General features: G+C 48.7%; 1 protein-coding gene across 1 annotated transcript in view; it reads left to right on the forward strand.

Moving 5' to 3' along the window:
* nbeaa (neurobeachin a) overlaps positions 1 to 16,541 on the forward strand; it is a gene marked incomplete at both ends in the record, with an annotated part of 120,807 nt that overhangs the window by 80,112 nt on the left and 24,154 nt on the right. Inside the window, 11 exon segments of the mRNA XM_079737547.1 lie at positions 945 to 1,069; positions 1,506 to 1,574; positions 1,686 to 1,854; positions 2,484 to 2,863; positions 3,743 to 3,879; positions 4,597 to 4,751; positions 6,149 to 6,275; positions 7,693 to 7,800; positions 10,196 to 10,329; positions 11,585 to 11,646; positions 14,966 to 15,030. Of these exon segments, the coding sequence (XP_079593673.1) occupies positions 945 to 1,069; positions 1,506 to 1,574; positions 1,686 to 1,854; positions 2,484 to 2,863; positions 3,743 to 3,879; positions 4,597 to 4,751; positions 6,149 to 6,275; positions 7,693 to 7,800; positions 10,196 to 10,329; positions 11,585 to 11,646; positions 14,966 to 15,030 (1,531 nt within the window).

Consider the following 16,541-nt stretch of genomic DNA (forward strand, 5'->3'; position numbering starts at 1 on the left):
TGTAGATATTAAGATTTTGCATTTATGGCTTGGTACGCATCCGATGATTGTATAAGATATGGAATACACTGAATGTGTTTAATCCGACACAATGTCGAGCTAAACATGTAATACATCTCGACTTTGATGCGTATGAACGGATCACCTACATGTAGATATATTATATCTAAGTCTTTGCATGTTATGGTTTGGTAACCATCCTATGGTTGTTTAAGATATGGAATATACAGAATGTGTTTAATACAACACTATGTCGAGCTAAATGGGTAATACACCTCAACTTTAAGACGTATAAACATACATCTAGTGCTACATCTAGGGTTAAAATATTTAAGTTTTGGCGTTTTATGGATTAATACCCATCTTGTGGTTGTGTAAGATATGAAATATACTAAATGTATATTCAGTACATTTCAAGCTGAATGTGTAATCATGTTGCTATTAGAGACCAGTCAGGGACAGAACTCCAGGGCATAAACGATAAGCTGGATGTCCCAGAAAATCGCATTTCCTTTTCAATCAAATATAATTTTCCCTTGCAGGAAAAACGTAAACAAACCAAACGTTGGTGTGGGAAGTGAAATACAAGTGCCAACACTTTACCTCTATGGCTAGCTGCTTGCATTATGTGTAGCCGACTGGGGAGTTAGATATGCATTCATAGCCACTGAAAAGACACACTGACACAGACGCACGCACACACACACACACACACACACACACACACACACACCGTATGAATTGTGGTACAGACGACCTTGCTATGATATTAGCGGCTATAACTCTGCAGTTAAATAATGAAACCCTGCTAAACGACGCCACATTTAACAGAGTAAAATATGACGCACAAACATTTTAATAGGAAATGTACCTTCCCCTGAACCGCGTTACTCTTACCGTAGAACTCTCTCGTGTGTGTGTGTGTGTGTGTGTGCGTGCTCCAGTGTGCTGCGTTGCGGTGAGGAACTGCCTGGAGTGCAGACAGCGGCAGAGAGAGCGCGGCTGTAAATCGTCTCTGAGCAGCAGCCGATCCCAGGACAGCCTGCACAGCGCCCCAACTACCAACAAGGTACCACACACACACACACACACACACACACACACACACACAGCGCGCCCACTACCAACAAGGTACCGCACACACACACACACACACACACACACACACACACACACACACACACACACACACACACACACACACACACACACACAGCGCCCCCACTACCAACAAGGTACCGCACACACACACACACACACACAGACCATCTCTCATGGGCCCCTGTTACACTTATACCTTGTCAAACTGATAGCGTGCGACGTCGTGGGTGTATGTCATGTTTACGATGTATGAGTAGTAATGAGATGGATTCTCCCCACACACCCGGAAGAATACACACACAAACACACACTCAGGAGGCTGGAGGTGTAAGCTGACTTCCTTCCTTCCTTCCTTCCTTCCTTCCTGCCTTGCTCCCTTGCTACCTTGTCTCCTCCTATCACAGCAGGACCCAGATCGCCTCTTGCAGGACGTTGACATCAACCGACTCAGGGCCGTGGTGTTTAGAGACGTGGTGAGAATGCATTTATTTTGGCCTTATCCATAACACTTATTTTATTTAGAGTGCATTGTAATGTGTGTCTGTGTGTGTGTGTGTGTGTGTGTGTGTCTGTGCGTATTCCAGGACGACAGTAAGCAGGCTCAGTTCCTGGCGTTGGCTGTCGTCTACTTCATCTCCGTGCTAATGGTTTCCAAGTACCGAGACATCCTGGAGCCCCAGCGGGAGATTGGCAGGTCCACCAGCCTATCAGGGAGGAGCATCCGCCACGAGATCAACTCTCCGACCAGCACAGGTCAGGCCCACAGCTCATCGCTCCTGCCGCAGCAGGAAGTGACTCATCGCTTTCCCGCTGGGGAGGCGAATGCATAAAAAGCCTCGGGCAAACACTGATAAAGCACTTTTTTTCTACCCACTGACGGGGATGACAACAGAGAAAAAAACACAGAATGCTGAGGCCAATGAGGCGCCCGCTAAAAACAGCCTCGCTGAGTTCATTGAAGTGTTTGCTGCATGATTACTGCATTCAAGGTCAAGTCCCATACGTTCTGTAGTCTTATGTTCTTCGTTATTCTGGGAGTGTATTGTAATGTGTAACACTTATGGTTCTATGGTTGTATTCCCGAGTTCCTAAGGTTGCAGGGAATGTGTCTTGTTACCAGAATGTGGGTATTGCGAAGCCCTTGTGAAACGTTCCCAGACAAGTCTCCTTTATTCCGGTGATGCAATCACTTCATCACCGGAATAAAGCGATTTCCAGAGAAAAGTCCCCTAGATGGTCTGACTCATGCTTTGGGCGCGTTTAGCTCCTGAGAATCGTTCTACCTCTCATATTTAGTTGCGGTAGGAAACATGGAGCAGGTGTCTCTAAAGACCAACCAGGCACGTATTCACCCCCCCCCCCCTGTCCCTCACACCCCCCAGAACACCCCTCGTCGGGCTTCTCCGACCGGGACAAGCAGAGCTCCACCCCCGGGGACAACTCCCCCTGCGGGGGCTTGCCCCACACCGACTCGGGCATCGGGGAGGAGGGCCACGTGTCTGGGTCCCTGAACGGCTCGGAGATGGGCCTGGGTCTGGGCCTGGGCATGGTGGGCAGGGAGACGGACCGGGACCGGGACGTGGTCGGCGGCGTGGGCGTGGTGGGCACCGCCGACCTGCTGTGCGGCCTGTCGGACGTCAGGAGGTCCCAGGAGAGTCTGCTGGACTCGCCGCATAACCCTGGCTCCGCCTCCAACCCGGGTCAGGCTCCGCCCTCCTCCATCTCCAGCATCAGCCAGACCAACAAGGGCATCAACGTCAAGGTGAGGGCGCGGGTCGCGGCGTGTTGTTTGTGTGATGGTCGTGTCGTTGTGTTCTTAGTGATCAAAAGATAACGCGCATACCTGCTGAGGAAAGCCCGGTTTTCTTCCACGCCGGCTCTGAGCTCGGCCAATATTCCGGTTATTAGTTCTGCCTCCAGGTTCGGCTCATTTGCAAATCCGCGGTCCAAAGGCTGGGAAGGAATTTCAATTTGTGAAATATTAATCTCTCTGCGGACAGCGTTCTATGAGGCTCGAGGTTTATTCATACATGCATGCTAAGGGCCGGCAAAAAGAAGAAGGTGTTTTAACGTTGTGAGTTAAATTATCAATGTCAAGGTATTCCATTAGCGAGGAGTCGAATGGGAAACATAAACCTCCCGCATACACCTGCAGTAAAACATAGAGGCTCTTCAAGAGCAGCGTGCTTGTTCATTCATTCTCATCCCCTCTCTCACTCCCTTTCTCCCTCCCCCTCTCTCTCTCTCCCTTCCCCTCTCTCTCTCTCTCTCCCTCTCTCTCTCTCTTCCTTCCCCTCTCTCTCTCTCTCCCTTCCCCTCTCTCTTTCTCTCTCTCCCTTCCCCTCTCTCTCTCTCTCTCCCTCTCTCTCTCTCTTCCTTCCCCTCTCTCTCTCTCTCTCTCTCTCTCTCTCTCTCTCTCTCTCTCTCTCTCTCTCTCTCTCTCTCTCTCTCTCTCCCTTTCTCTCTCTCTCTCCCTCTCTTTCCCTTCCCCTCTCTCCCTCTATCTCCCTCTCTCTTTCCCTTCCCCTCTCTCTCTCTCTCTCTCTCTCCCTCTCTCTCTCCCTTCCCCTCTCTCTCTCGCTCTCTCTCTTTCTCTCTTCCCCCCCCCCCCCCCCCCCCTCTCTCCCTTCCCCCCCGACAGGAGATCCTGAAGAGCTTGGTGGCCGCCCCTCTGGACGGCGGGGACACGGGGCAGGAGGTGGGGCCCACCCCCTACCACCCGGACCCTGCCCTGAAGACACACCCCATGCTGCCCATGCAGTTCCACTCCTTCGACAGGTACTCCCTCCCTCCTCCTCCGAGGGCCCCATGACATCGCAGCAGGTTAAAAATGATGAAAGTAAAAAATAAAGTGCTGTGAATTTCCACAGCTTTATTCATCGATTTTTAATGTAATATGTGTTAATGGCTTTTAGGAGAGGCAATCAACCTTTGTACTCTTTGATGGATGGCTGCTAGGGATGTTGCATCATATTGCATATAAAACGATTTCCCTTTATTGCTGATAATCCTAGAGAGATCCTATTGGCCATGCCGTTAAAACCCTTTTCTCTGTGCTATCGGGACGTTTTCACACGCGTCTCTGAAGACGGCACACTTTAAATAGCTGTTAATTTAGTCATTGATGAGCTGATTTGTTCCCAGATCAGAAGAACAACACATGAAACGCGGGTGTGAATTATTACAATGCATATTTAAGATCAGCGAATGCTGATAAAAACAATGATCAGGAAAACATTCCCACACACACACACACACCTTTTTAAACTATAACCACTCTATATTTCTTACACAACCCTTTGCCAAAAACGTTGAACACATTTTAATTAATTGATTAGTCGACACTAGTATCTCATGAATAAAAGGAAAATATCAAAGAACTATATCGTCTTCAACAGACATTTCCATTTTATAATGTAACGTCCAAACCAGAGACAAATCCGTGTATCGTCTGACAGCTGATTGGTCAACCCGTGCTTCTCTTTCCCCTGATAGGAGCGTCGTGGTGCCAGTCAAGAAGGCCCCGCCCGGCAGCCTGTCTGTCAACACGGTGGGCACTCCCACCACAGGTGGATCAGCCACTCCCGGCAGCACACCCAACATCTTCGCCGCTGCCACGGCAACCCCAAAGAGCATGATCAACACTACAGGTGAGCTAGAGGTCACCTGTGCACCTCCCTCTTCTTAAACACACACAGCAAGATACACTTACACTTGCGCCGCTCTTAAAAACGTATATTTATGCTAATGTATGATCATCACGAATGCAGAATGTACAATATAAAAACTAGAACAAATGGAAGAGTGCTTCAACGGGAGATAATAAAAGGCTTTAAAAGCCTTCTCGCTTTGTAAAGACGGCAGATGAATACAAAGCACTCTCTGGTAAGAGCCAATAGTGCTGGACGCTGGGTAAAAGTCACGGTGCATTTCCTCGTGTGTCCTCCTTTGATTCCTTATTATAAATCAATGCGGCAGGGGTCAGAGCCGTCGTGTTCTGACAAATGCCAAATTGTTTTCCTCACAACGTCTCTCGCGCCGACGGCTAGGAAACGCGCGATCGGGCGTGGTCAAACACTGCAACGGGAATCATCTTTCTGTCAGACGCGGAGCCTCCCCCCGAGATTAATTGCAGGGATTGGCCTGCCGTTGGTCATGTTGAGGAATGAGCCCGGGCTGTGGAACGAAGGGGCGTCAAGGTGCTGGCTGCCCTTTACTGCCCTCTAGTGCCGCCGTCCACTAACCGTGTGGCCTGAGGCGAAGCAAGAAAATGAAAAGTGAATTCCTGTGCGATTTAATGCACACTGGCCAATCCTTGCATCACTGCAGCGTAATGTATTGATACTTTTTTTGAAAGTCGGCAGTGGTGTGAAATATGGCAGACATTGCTCATGACCTCGTACATATAACATCCAGGTAATAATGCGGCGGTCCTTTCCTGGGGTGTAATCGTGCCCTACAACGTTAAGCTGCTGTGTGTTTGGGATTTATGGTCGGGTTTGAGGGTTGGGGTGGAGGAAAAACGCCCGCGTCGGTCGTGAAATATAAATGAGAGGCCCACACGCCCTCACTGGACGTGTGTGCTGTTTGTGGGCAGGGAGCAAACGCGCTCCTGTCAAAGCCGCTCTTGCCTGACAGGTAGCCCACCTCGTGATGGTGTGAGGGCCAACGGGTTCACCCGGAGAGGATGAGGGGCCAGGCCATGCAGCACCTGTTCATTAGAGGATATCGGTAGCGTTCACAGGGGGCTAGGATTGACAACCTTCGGCGTCGTGCATGCACAACGGCCGCGGAAGGGATGGGTGCTGAAGTAGAGCTCCTCTATGCGGGTTGTTTCGGACAGAAGTCTGAGGAGAAGCAGTGCGATACCGTGGGCTAATGCGTTTCTCCGCTGTCTGCCGGCTAATGTTCCCGGTAATTAAGACCGCGTCTCTAATGTTCCGTCTCCCCTGCCACCTCCCCCCTTCACCCTTCTCTCTTTCCACCTCCCCTCTCGGTTGTTTTACTTTTCTTATCTTTTTTCGCCATTGTCGTTCTTCCTCCCCAGGGGCCGCAGACTCTGCCTCCTCCTCCTCCTCCTCGTCCTCCTCCTTCGTCAACGGCGCCACCAGCAAGAGCCTGCCGGCGGTGCAGACGGTGGCGCCCATGCCCGAGGACACTATGGAGAACATGAGGTCAGGAGCCCGCCGTCTCACGCTACCGTGCTAAGCTACGCTCACATCCCGCCATTTTGGTCCCCGGTTAAATGCCCGTTTGCTGGTTTGCGTTCTCCCGCTTGTTTGCTTCTCTTTGTTTTTCTCCCCCCCCCTCCCCCCCCCCCCCACACACCTTATTTAAATCTCGGCCTTTGCGTCTTTCCCATACCATGTTTTCTGTTCAGAATGAACAAACCAATGCGGTCAGCAGTCGCACTAGTTGCGCCAACACAATAAATGTTATGAGGCCCGTAAATACACATAATGACACACACCCACAGTGACACACTAGCTTGATAACCGTAACACTGAATAATTGACCAATTTAATTGAAATAGATTGCACTAAGCCGGACTTCAATACAGGATATTCGTCATCTCTCCCAAAACAGCTTACCATATTTTAACACGACTGCAGCGTACTTATTCAGCACCGCTAATCATCCCGGGTTATAATATACTCGAGCGGAACACGAGTCATTAATTTCACAATTGCTAACACAAGCTTTTTAATAAATTGATTTCAACACTCCAAGGCTGTGATATCAAAGAGTGACCGAACATTAAAATCAAACTAAAATTTGATTTTTACCATGCAAACTCTGGTAAACATGTGGAGCTATCCTTTAGGTTTGAAGTGTTCGGTTACTCTTGCACAATCCACATAATTCAATGTGTTTCATTCTTAGAGCAATACAGCACCAGCGATATACAAAATTTGGTTATCATCACCCACCCACTGTAGCCTGTAATGTCAGACCCTACACACGTTCCTTCATTGCCAGAAGTTTAGGCATATTTCAAGGTTGAACATGGATCGTTCTCAAAATTGAGTTTTACCAGAAGACCAACATGTACCTTTTTCTGATACAAAAAGGATCTTCTGGTATAACTTAATTCTGTGAATAATCCATGAAATGTGTCTAACTTCAGGGAGCCCTATTCCGAACGAAGGAATTTCTTCTTCGGTTTCCTCTGGCTCTCCAGGCTACAATAGTGTGGAGTGATTCATAAATTATAGATTTTTTATGGCGTCTTAAGTGTGTTTCCATAACCTGCATAGCTCTTACAAATATAAGATTATAGAGATATTTAAGAGATTCCCTTTTAAAGTCATGTAAGTGTCATTTCCCTAAAAAGAATGTACATTGAACCATCCCTATCATGGTAATATGAAAACCGTATTTAATATTATAGCCCATTCAAGCTAGTCTTGTAACAATCTTAGTCTGTGACAGTAATGTGTGTGCGTGCGCGAGTGCGAACGCAGGAATACCGTGTTGAGAGTGTGCGTTCCTTAATCCCTTTGTGTGTGTGTGTGTGTGTGTGTGTGTGTGTGTGTGTGTGTGTGTGTGTGTGTGTGTGTGTGTGTGTGTGTTGTGTGGTTTACATTGCAGTTCCTATTGTGAGGTGGAGCAGTGCGGTCAGACGCTGCCTGAGCTCAAGTCTTTTAGCTCTCTCGCTGGCTTCCAGACCACCCCAAGAGACGCAGGGCAGTGTTTTAGGCAAGCAGAACCTCCCCCCCCCTCCTTCCCATCCTCCCCACTGCTCACAACACAACTGTACCCATAATGCCTTGCGAGAGGCCTGAGCCTGCCCGTTCGATTGGCTGTGTCCAGGGGCCAGGCTGTCCACCGTCTGGCACTCAGCCAATGAACGCACCCCGCTCTAACGGCACACTCACCCTCACACTCCAGTGTTCCTCAGATAATTCCCACCGTCGCTGTTTGACTTTCTAGAATGATCTACGCACCCCGGGCCGCAAAAATCCCTCGTACGTTGGAGGTCAGAAGGTGCTCTATGGGGGGCAGATGAAGAGATTCAGGGTCTTCACATCCTGTCACACATTCTCTCTCTGTCTTTGTCTCTTAGCCTCTCTCTCTCTCTCTCTCTCCCACTCGCTCTCGCTCTCTCAGCTCTCCCTTACTGATTCACTGCCTCCACAACTTGCCAAAAGTCAATGAGCCCCAGGGCTTTAGAGAGTGAGATACAGAGGACTTTGTATGTTCAGACCCAGAAGCCAGCGATAAACCCATCGATAAACACTCATTCCTTTCTCTGATTGAGCAAACCTATGGGAACAAACTTCGTCATTGGCCATTACCAGGTCCCAGGATCTGTGGACATTCGTGATCATACATGATCGATGGATCGAACGTGATCTATGGATCACGCGTGATCTGTGGTTCACATTTTATAAATGGATCACCCCTAATCTATGGATCACATTTTATCAATGGATCACGCGTGATCTCTGGATCCCATATGCTGGATGATCACACGCGATCTATGGATCACACCCGACCATGGCTGATCTATGGATCCCTTGTGGGGGGTGTCGCCCGTATGATCTTCTCAAACTGAACGAAGGATATTAGCGGGAGTAATGTGCGAATTCCAGGTGACCCATTTCCTCTCCATGAATTCTCAGATGATAAGACATTTCTAAACTCCACCACCAGCACAATATTATGTCTACGCTCTTGTTATGATTTCCGCGAGCTAAACTTGACATTGTTTGATCTTGGGGAACATTTACTTTAGCACTACTGACATACCCACACACACACTCATACACACAAACTCCCGCAAACACACACCCACAGCCTAACACGTTGCACGCACACTCTTTCCAATTACATTGCCCTGCTGTTTACATGCTGCAACATTTACTAATTGATTATTTGCTTAATAGATCAAGTAATGGGGTCATTTCTAATACTTTATGATTAGCCAGGGGGCGGGGATCCAGTTTTTCCTTCATAATTCATTATTCTTTTTTTTTCCTCCTTCTGACCCGTTCATCCAAAACAAATGAAAGATGAGCCTCCAATTTCAGTCCTCATTAACCTTTCATTTGCGACACTCACACCTCAACGTCCACAACATCGCACCGCTGGTCCATCCCATAATGCCCACCGCAGTCGTATCTCGTCCCGAGCACGCCTCTGTGAGAACGCCAGGCGAAACCTTTGTGTCCTTTCACCCGATTACATCAGGCGTGGGACAACCAAGCTGGCAAAACCCTAACAACCGATTTGGCAGTTGCTAGGCGTGTGCGTCTCGTGGTATTAATAAGTAGCCGATTAAGGAGCGATATTACCTAGCGGCGGATGAAGAACAACTAACAACACCAGGGGTAAAACAACTAAACAACAATTTAAAAGATGACTTGCAATGTTTCGTAGTGTTTTGCAATTAAGTCGTCTTCCGCTCGTCGCACAAGATGTTGACAGGTTTTGGTTTAGTAAACGTGCAAACACCGAACCTGCACACATTGTACACACGTTTTGACAGTTGGAACGAAGCGCAGAAGCGTGTGAGCTGCGTTCTGCTTCTGCAGGGTTTTGTGAGGATGTTTCATAATTAATTCTCCCTGCTTCCCTTCCTCCCCCCGGTCGTTATTCTGTGTGTTCGTGGCTTAACTTATTTGACATTTTTCCTTCTCTTGACTTGTGCTTTTTTTCTCATTCCTGCTACCACACTTTAATTGAATCGACTGTACTTAAAATGCACCGCAGTCGTCTCATTTCTCTTATCTTCCCCCCAATTGTCTTCCATTTTTGCCTAATGATCTTCTCTCACTCCCTCTCTCTCTCTCTCTCTCTCTCTCTCTCTTGCTTTCTCCCCTTGATCTGTACCCTCCCTCCCTCCCTCCCTCCCTCCCTCCCTCCCTCCCTCCCTCCCTCCCTCCCTCCCTCCCTCTCTCCTTCCCCCCTGATCTGTACCCTCCCTCCCTCCCTCCCTCCCTCCCTCTCTCCTTCCCCCCTGATCTGTACCCTCCCTCCCTCCCTCCCTCCCTCCCTCCCTCTCTCCATCCCCCCTGATCTGTACCCTCCCTCCCTCCCTCCCTCCCTCCACCCCTGATCTCCTCCCTCCCCCATCCCTCCCCGGGTGCAGTATCACCACCAAGCTGGAGAGGGCCCTAGAGAAGGTGGCCCCCCTGCTGAGGGAGATCTTTGTGGACTTTGCCCCCTTCCTGTCCAGGACCCTTCTGGGCAGCCATGGGCAGGAGCTGCTCATAGAAGGTACAGGTGCTGTACACGCCTCCTTTTCTCTAGCCGGCGTCTCTCAGTCTGTGAAGTCTGCCCATTCACTGTCCCCGTCTCCACTGCACTGCCCTGCACCACGTGTGTGTGTGTGTGTGTGTGTGTGTGTGTGTGTGTGTGTGTGTGTGTGTGTGTGTGTGTGTGTGTGTGTGTGTGTGTGTGTGTGTGTGTGTGTGTGTGTGTGTGTGTGTGTGCGTGTGTGCGCGTGATGAAGGAAAAAGGCGTATGTGGTTGTGTGTGAGTGGGTGCATCACCTGGCTGTCTCACTCATTCGTCAATCAGGTGAGAAGTTATATTTTTCACGCTAGCTCTGTGGCTAGCATGCCAGGCTAGCAGCAGTGGTATCTATATCTCAGTGCAGGACGAGTCTGAGCAGCTAAAGTAAGCTAGGTTATGATACGAGTCGGTGTGTGCTTGTTTCACTCACTTCCTGGTGTCCTGGTGTTATACCCACTGTCTACGTGTTCTTCTGGAATCCCTCCCCCTTTCTGTCTCTCTCACTCCCTCTGTCCCTCTCTCTTTCTCTTTCTCTCTCTCTCTTTCTCTCTCTCTCTCTCTCTCTCTCTCTCTCTCTCCTCTCTATGTCTCTTTCTCTCTTTCTCTCTCCCTCTCTCTCTCTTTCCCTCTCTCTCTCGCTCTCTCTCTCTGTCTCTCTCTCTCTGTCCCTCTCTCTTTCTCTCTCTTTCTCTCTCTCGTCTCTCCCTCTCCCTCTCTGTGTGTCTCTCTCTCTCTCTCTGTCTCTCTCTCTCTCTCTCTCTCTCTGTCTCTCTCCCTCTCTCTCTCTCTCTCTCTCTGTCTCTCTCTCTCTCTCTCTCTGCTGTTCTGTTCATCCTACCTTCAGCTTACTGTCTATGTGTTTGTCTTCTATGTGGAATGCCTTTTACTGTTTATACTGGACTATAATAAGTACTTGTTTAAATGTTTATGCGCACACAAAGTGCAATATTGATATATATTGTTTGTATCTGACTTGACTTTACTGTTTTATCTGTTTTTGTTTGTGTGTATGTGTGTGAGAGAGATTGGTTGTGTGTGAGTGTGTATTTGTGTGTGTGTGTTTGTGAGAGAGAGTGATTGTGAGTGTGTGTGTGTGTGTGTGTGTGAGTGAGTTAGTGTGAGAGAGAGAGAGAGATTGTGTTTCTGTGTGTGTGTGGGTGTGCGTGCGTGTGTGTGTGTGTGTGTGCGTGTGAGGTGAACGTGTGAATGAGGTTTCTGACTGCGCTGTCCGTCTTCACCACAGGTCTGGTGTGCATGAAGTCAAGCACGTCGGTGGTGGAGCTCGTCATGCTGCTCTGTTCCCAGGTTGGCTCACACACACACACACACGCACGCACATACATACACAAACTAGCGCAAACACACACAATCGGTTTTTCTCCCTCTTACAGACCCACACACACTAACACACACACGTTTTTCTCATTCTCACACACGCACAGACAGACAGAAACGCACAAACACACACACGTTTTTCCCATTCTCACGCACACACACACACACAGACAGAAACACACACACACACAAACACGCGCACAAACACACACACACACACAAACACGCGCACACACACACACACACCTTGGTCTTCTGCTCCACTATTGCATTATTGATGTGCTGCTGGGAAGCTGGGGTCTCTTCAGTGAAATAAAGACATGCAAATCGGGACTACAAGGTCTGCTCCCTTGGACCCCGGGGCTACTGACGCTGACTGGACACCCGAGGGGGGGGGGGGGGCGTCGGCCTTCCAGCTAACCGATCGCTACACCCGCTGATCCGTGCGGAAGCCCAATGCCGATGAGCTGTAGCTCGTCAACAGACTCTCGACTCACTCAGACTCTCCGTCCCCACCCATCCTACTCATTCTACCTTGTACATCCTGGCACTTAATGTGCGCACTTATGGTGCGTCGTATTTAGTTACTAGTTACTTTAGTACTTTGTTGGGTAGCATCCTCTCCTCAGCTGTCTTTGTTGTGTACGGGGAACGGGTTAACCTGGCGATTGTTGGTGCTTGGCGCTTGGTCCTATGAACGTCCTGTACCGACAGAGATATTGTTGTGTCACATTCTTCTGACAAATGTACTTATTGTTAGTCGCTTTGGATAAAAGCGTCTGCGAAACGCCCTTAATGTAAATGTAAGCTCGTAATCAGCGTTGGAGTTCGTTCATTCGTTTATTCATTCATTCATGCTAGCCCTTTTGAATGAAAAACAGGGTGCACCCTACGCATACCGCGACATATGCCTTCACATGGTCGACCCTAACCTTTAACCCCGACATGTGTCACATTGAAAACGTCTGGGTCCTTGTGAGCCCGGTTTGGTCTCCACCGTGGTTAGCCAACCCGGGTACTCAGGGTATCTGCTTACAGACGCGCCCTGGCTCCAGGGTCCAGGGGCGAGCGCATTGCAGATGAAACCTAAAACCACTTCCTCCCCCCTGTCATCATCGTCATCATCATCGTCGTCATCGTCATCATCATCATCATCATCATCATCATCATCCCAGACACAAACAAAACACTTTTTTCGTAGTCAGAAGTACAGCGAAATTGCTGATAGCGTTCTAGTATCCTCTCATCACAGCTCAAGGAATTTGCCTCCTTTAGTGCACAATAAGCATAAAGCTCAGCCGTAGCTCATCCTAACATAGCATCCGAAACAAAAAAGACAGAACTTACCCCGAGGATGACCTGAGGAGCACCAAGAGGACATCTTTTATCCCGTAGTTCCCTCACAGTCCATGTCCTTCTCTCGGGCCTCCTCTGGGCGGTTCATTGAAGCAGCCGTCCTTTCATAGTATTCTTGGGAGTTTGTTTCAAGAGCTCTTCTCCTTGAAGGAGCTCGCGTTTTAATTCCTCCTCTGCTGCCCTCGCTCACGGCCCACACGCCATCTCCACCTCCGCGCCCCTGACCTACTGCCGGTCCCTCACCTCCGGCCATCCCTTGTTCTCCTCCTCCCTACTTCGAACGACTTGACTCCCGATGTCAGAAGCGCCCCTCTCCACTCCTTGTCTCTGATGAGCTCCCATTCAACCGCGTCCTCTTACTTCCATCATCTTCCACTTCTGCCACGCTGTCCCGTCTCTCTCTCTCTCTCTCCCCTGACCTCCCCCCTTACCTCCCTTCCTCCTCTCCTCGGCTGGCCCTGATCCTGTCGACGCGTATAGAATTACCCCCGGCTCCGGCTCGGCCATCCATTAGGGGCTCGGGGGAGAGAACCTTAGCCCAGATATTGATCTCCCTGATGGGGAAGGTAACTGGAGAGCCCACCCTCTGCGTTCTCCACAACCACCAGCACCAGTGGAGCTAATGGAGCTCTTAGCAGCAGTCCCGGGCTTTCATCGTGGCCGTTAGTCGGCTTTGATGATTGGACAATCATGTCCACACAAACACACACACACACACACATACACACATGTCAGCACACACACACATGCGTACACAGTACACACACACAGACACGCAAACACAGACAAACACACACACGAATGCGCCCGCGCACACACACACACACACACACACACACGCACACGCACACACACAGGAGAATATTTGAAGAGCTGCTAATGCGCTCGTCTGTATGTCCCCTAGTCTCTATGCTCAAGATGGACCGATGGTTTATCAAACAGTTCAACGATGTAAAGGGGGTTTTAATGGGGGCACAGTGATTGCCCTTCAATATTTATCGGGGCAACGTAAGTGCTGGCCCATAGCTGCAGACATAGCTGTGAGTGTGTAAACGTAGCTATGTGCTTTGAATTCATGAATTGGTTGTTGATTAAGCTTACAGACATAGCTATGAACGTACAAACGCGGCTGCTGGCTATTCCTCAATAGGTGGTTGAGGAAAATATATTAGTACTATATTACTCCTACTGATACCACTAATAGTTATACTGCTACAACTACTACTGCTACAACTCCTAGGCCAAGTGTGGCTCCGGAGTAGGGCTGCTCGAAAAAAGTCATAATCACGATTATTTTGGTCAATATTGAAATCACGATTATTCAAATGATCATTTTTGAGTTTGAAAACATGATGTATTTATTCAGCGTGTCTCTCCTAAAAACATTTTGTAACTGAGAACTTTGAAATTTCGCCTTAAAAAATTAGACAAAATGGTCAAAAAGAAAAAAGTTCAAATCTGAAATAATGTACAGATATGTAGCCAGCTGTTCTGTGCACTTTCTATGAAACATAAAAATAAACATAAAAAAAAAAGAAATCAAAATCGATTATATTCGTTTTTTGATCGTTTGACGCTAAAATAGAAATCAAGATCGAAATTCGATTAATCGCCCAGCCCTACTCAGGTGGTAGAGCGGGTTGACTTGCAACCCGGCAAGTTGCTATTCGATCCCGGCTCCTCCTCGAGTGTCGAGATGTCCCTGAGCGAGACACCTCTAACCCTGACTGCTCCTGACGGGCTGGCTGTCGCCTTGCATGGCTGACTCCGCCGTCGGTGTGTGACTGGGTGAATAGCCCAAAACTATTTGGCAATATTCAAAGGCACTTAGAGTGGCTGGTTAGTGGCCTGGTTAGAAAGGCACTAGATAAATGCTTTTTATTAATCCTACAAGGTTTTATTAATACTTGATTCCTTTCCCTCTTAACCTCAGGAATGGCAGAACTCGATCCAGAAGAACGCCGGGCTGGCCTTCATTGAGCTCATTAATGAGGGGAGGTGAGTGTTCATTTACTCTCCCTAGGTCTCTCTCTCACACTAACACACACACACACACAGACACACACACTGACACACGCGCGCAAGCACAAACACACACACACACACGCACACACACTGACACAAACACTGACACAAACACACGCACTGACACACACACACACGCACTGAGACACACGCACACAGATGCAATGACATACACACATGCACACAGAGACACACAAGCTCACGCACACGCACTGACGCACACACTGACACAAACACTGACACAAACACACACACACGCACTGACACACACACACACACACGCACTGAAACACACGCACTGAGACACACACACACAAACACACACACATGCAAACGCACACACACGCACACAGAGACACACAAGCTCACGCACACGCACTGACGCGCACACACACACTGACACAAACACTGACACAAACACACGCACACGCACTGACACACACACACACGCACTGAGGCACACACACGCACACAGATGCAATGACATGCACACATGCACACAGAGACACACAAGCTCACGCACACGCACTGACACACACACACACAAACACGCAAACACACTGTAAGTATCACTCTCTAAATTGGTGCTTCACACCACAGCTTTCAACCCGGTGTCGCTGTCACTTCACCCCGGCTGCATCACGTCCTGCGCCGTCGCTGGCTGCCTTAAAGGGGAAAATGAATGCGGTGTAAATGAAGGCGTTACATAATGCAGCACGCGGAGGTGGAGGGATGGTGTGTTTGTGGAACCGCTAACAGGACAGGAGCGGAAGTGGGTTTCTCACTGCTAACCGTCTAGGGCTGACTGAGGAGAACACGCTAGCAGCTGGACGCCCCGCAGCTAATGCTACGCTAGGCCATGCTATTAAAAAATGCATACGGATATATTTTCTTAGATTTCTTAGATAGATAGATAGATAGATAGATAGATAGATAGATAGATAGATAGATAGATAGATAGATAGATAGGTACTTTATTCATCCCCTTGGGGAAATTCATGTATCCATTAACTCACAAAGTTAGTCGACAGACAACAAACAACAAAACTGACAAACAAACAGACATCAAACAATAAAAGTCAATCAAATCTGTCAATACAAAGTGAGCAATATTGCGGATAATTAGAATTGCAGATAAAAAAGAGCCAGAGGTAGCTATAAATAAATCAATTTTGCGAAATTGCGTATTGTCCAGTGTTATTCAAAATGGTTACACCTTTTGTAACAGGTTAATAATCTATCTATCACTAGAAACCTCTGCGGGTTAATTAGGCGGTGTGTCTGCATTGGACGTATGTGTCCACCCTTAGTTATTTCACCCTTAGCTAATCCATCCTTAGTGAATCATGTCGGCCTCGGGCGAGGCGAGGACGAAACGGGACAAAAGCGGCGTTCTGCCCTCGCTTGTCCCGAGCCCCTGAAGCCCTTTGTGTTTCCCCTCCATCCCCCACCCTCTCCTCACTGTCCCCGCTGCTTGTCTCTTG

This window comes from Pollachius pollachius (genome assembly GCF_949987615.1).
Source record: "Pollachius pollachius genome assembly, chromosome: 6".
In the NCBI taxonomy this organism is placed as follows: domain Eukaryota; kingdom Metazoa; phylum Chordata; class Actinopteri; order Gadiformes; family Gadidae; genus Pollachius; species Pollachius pollachius.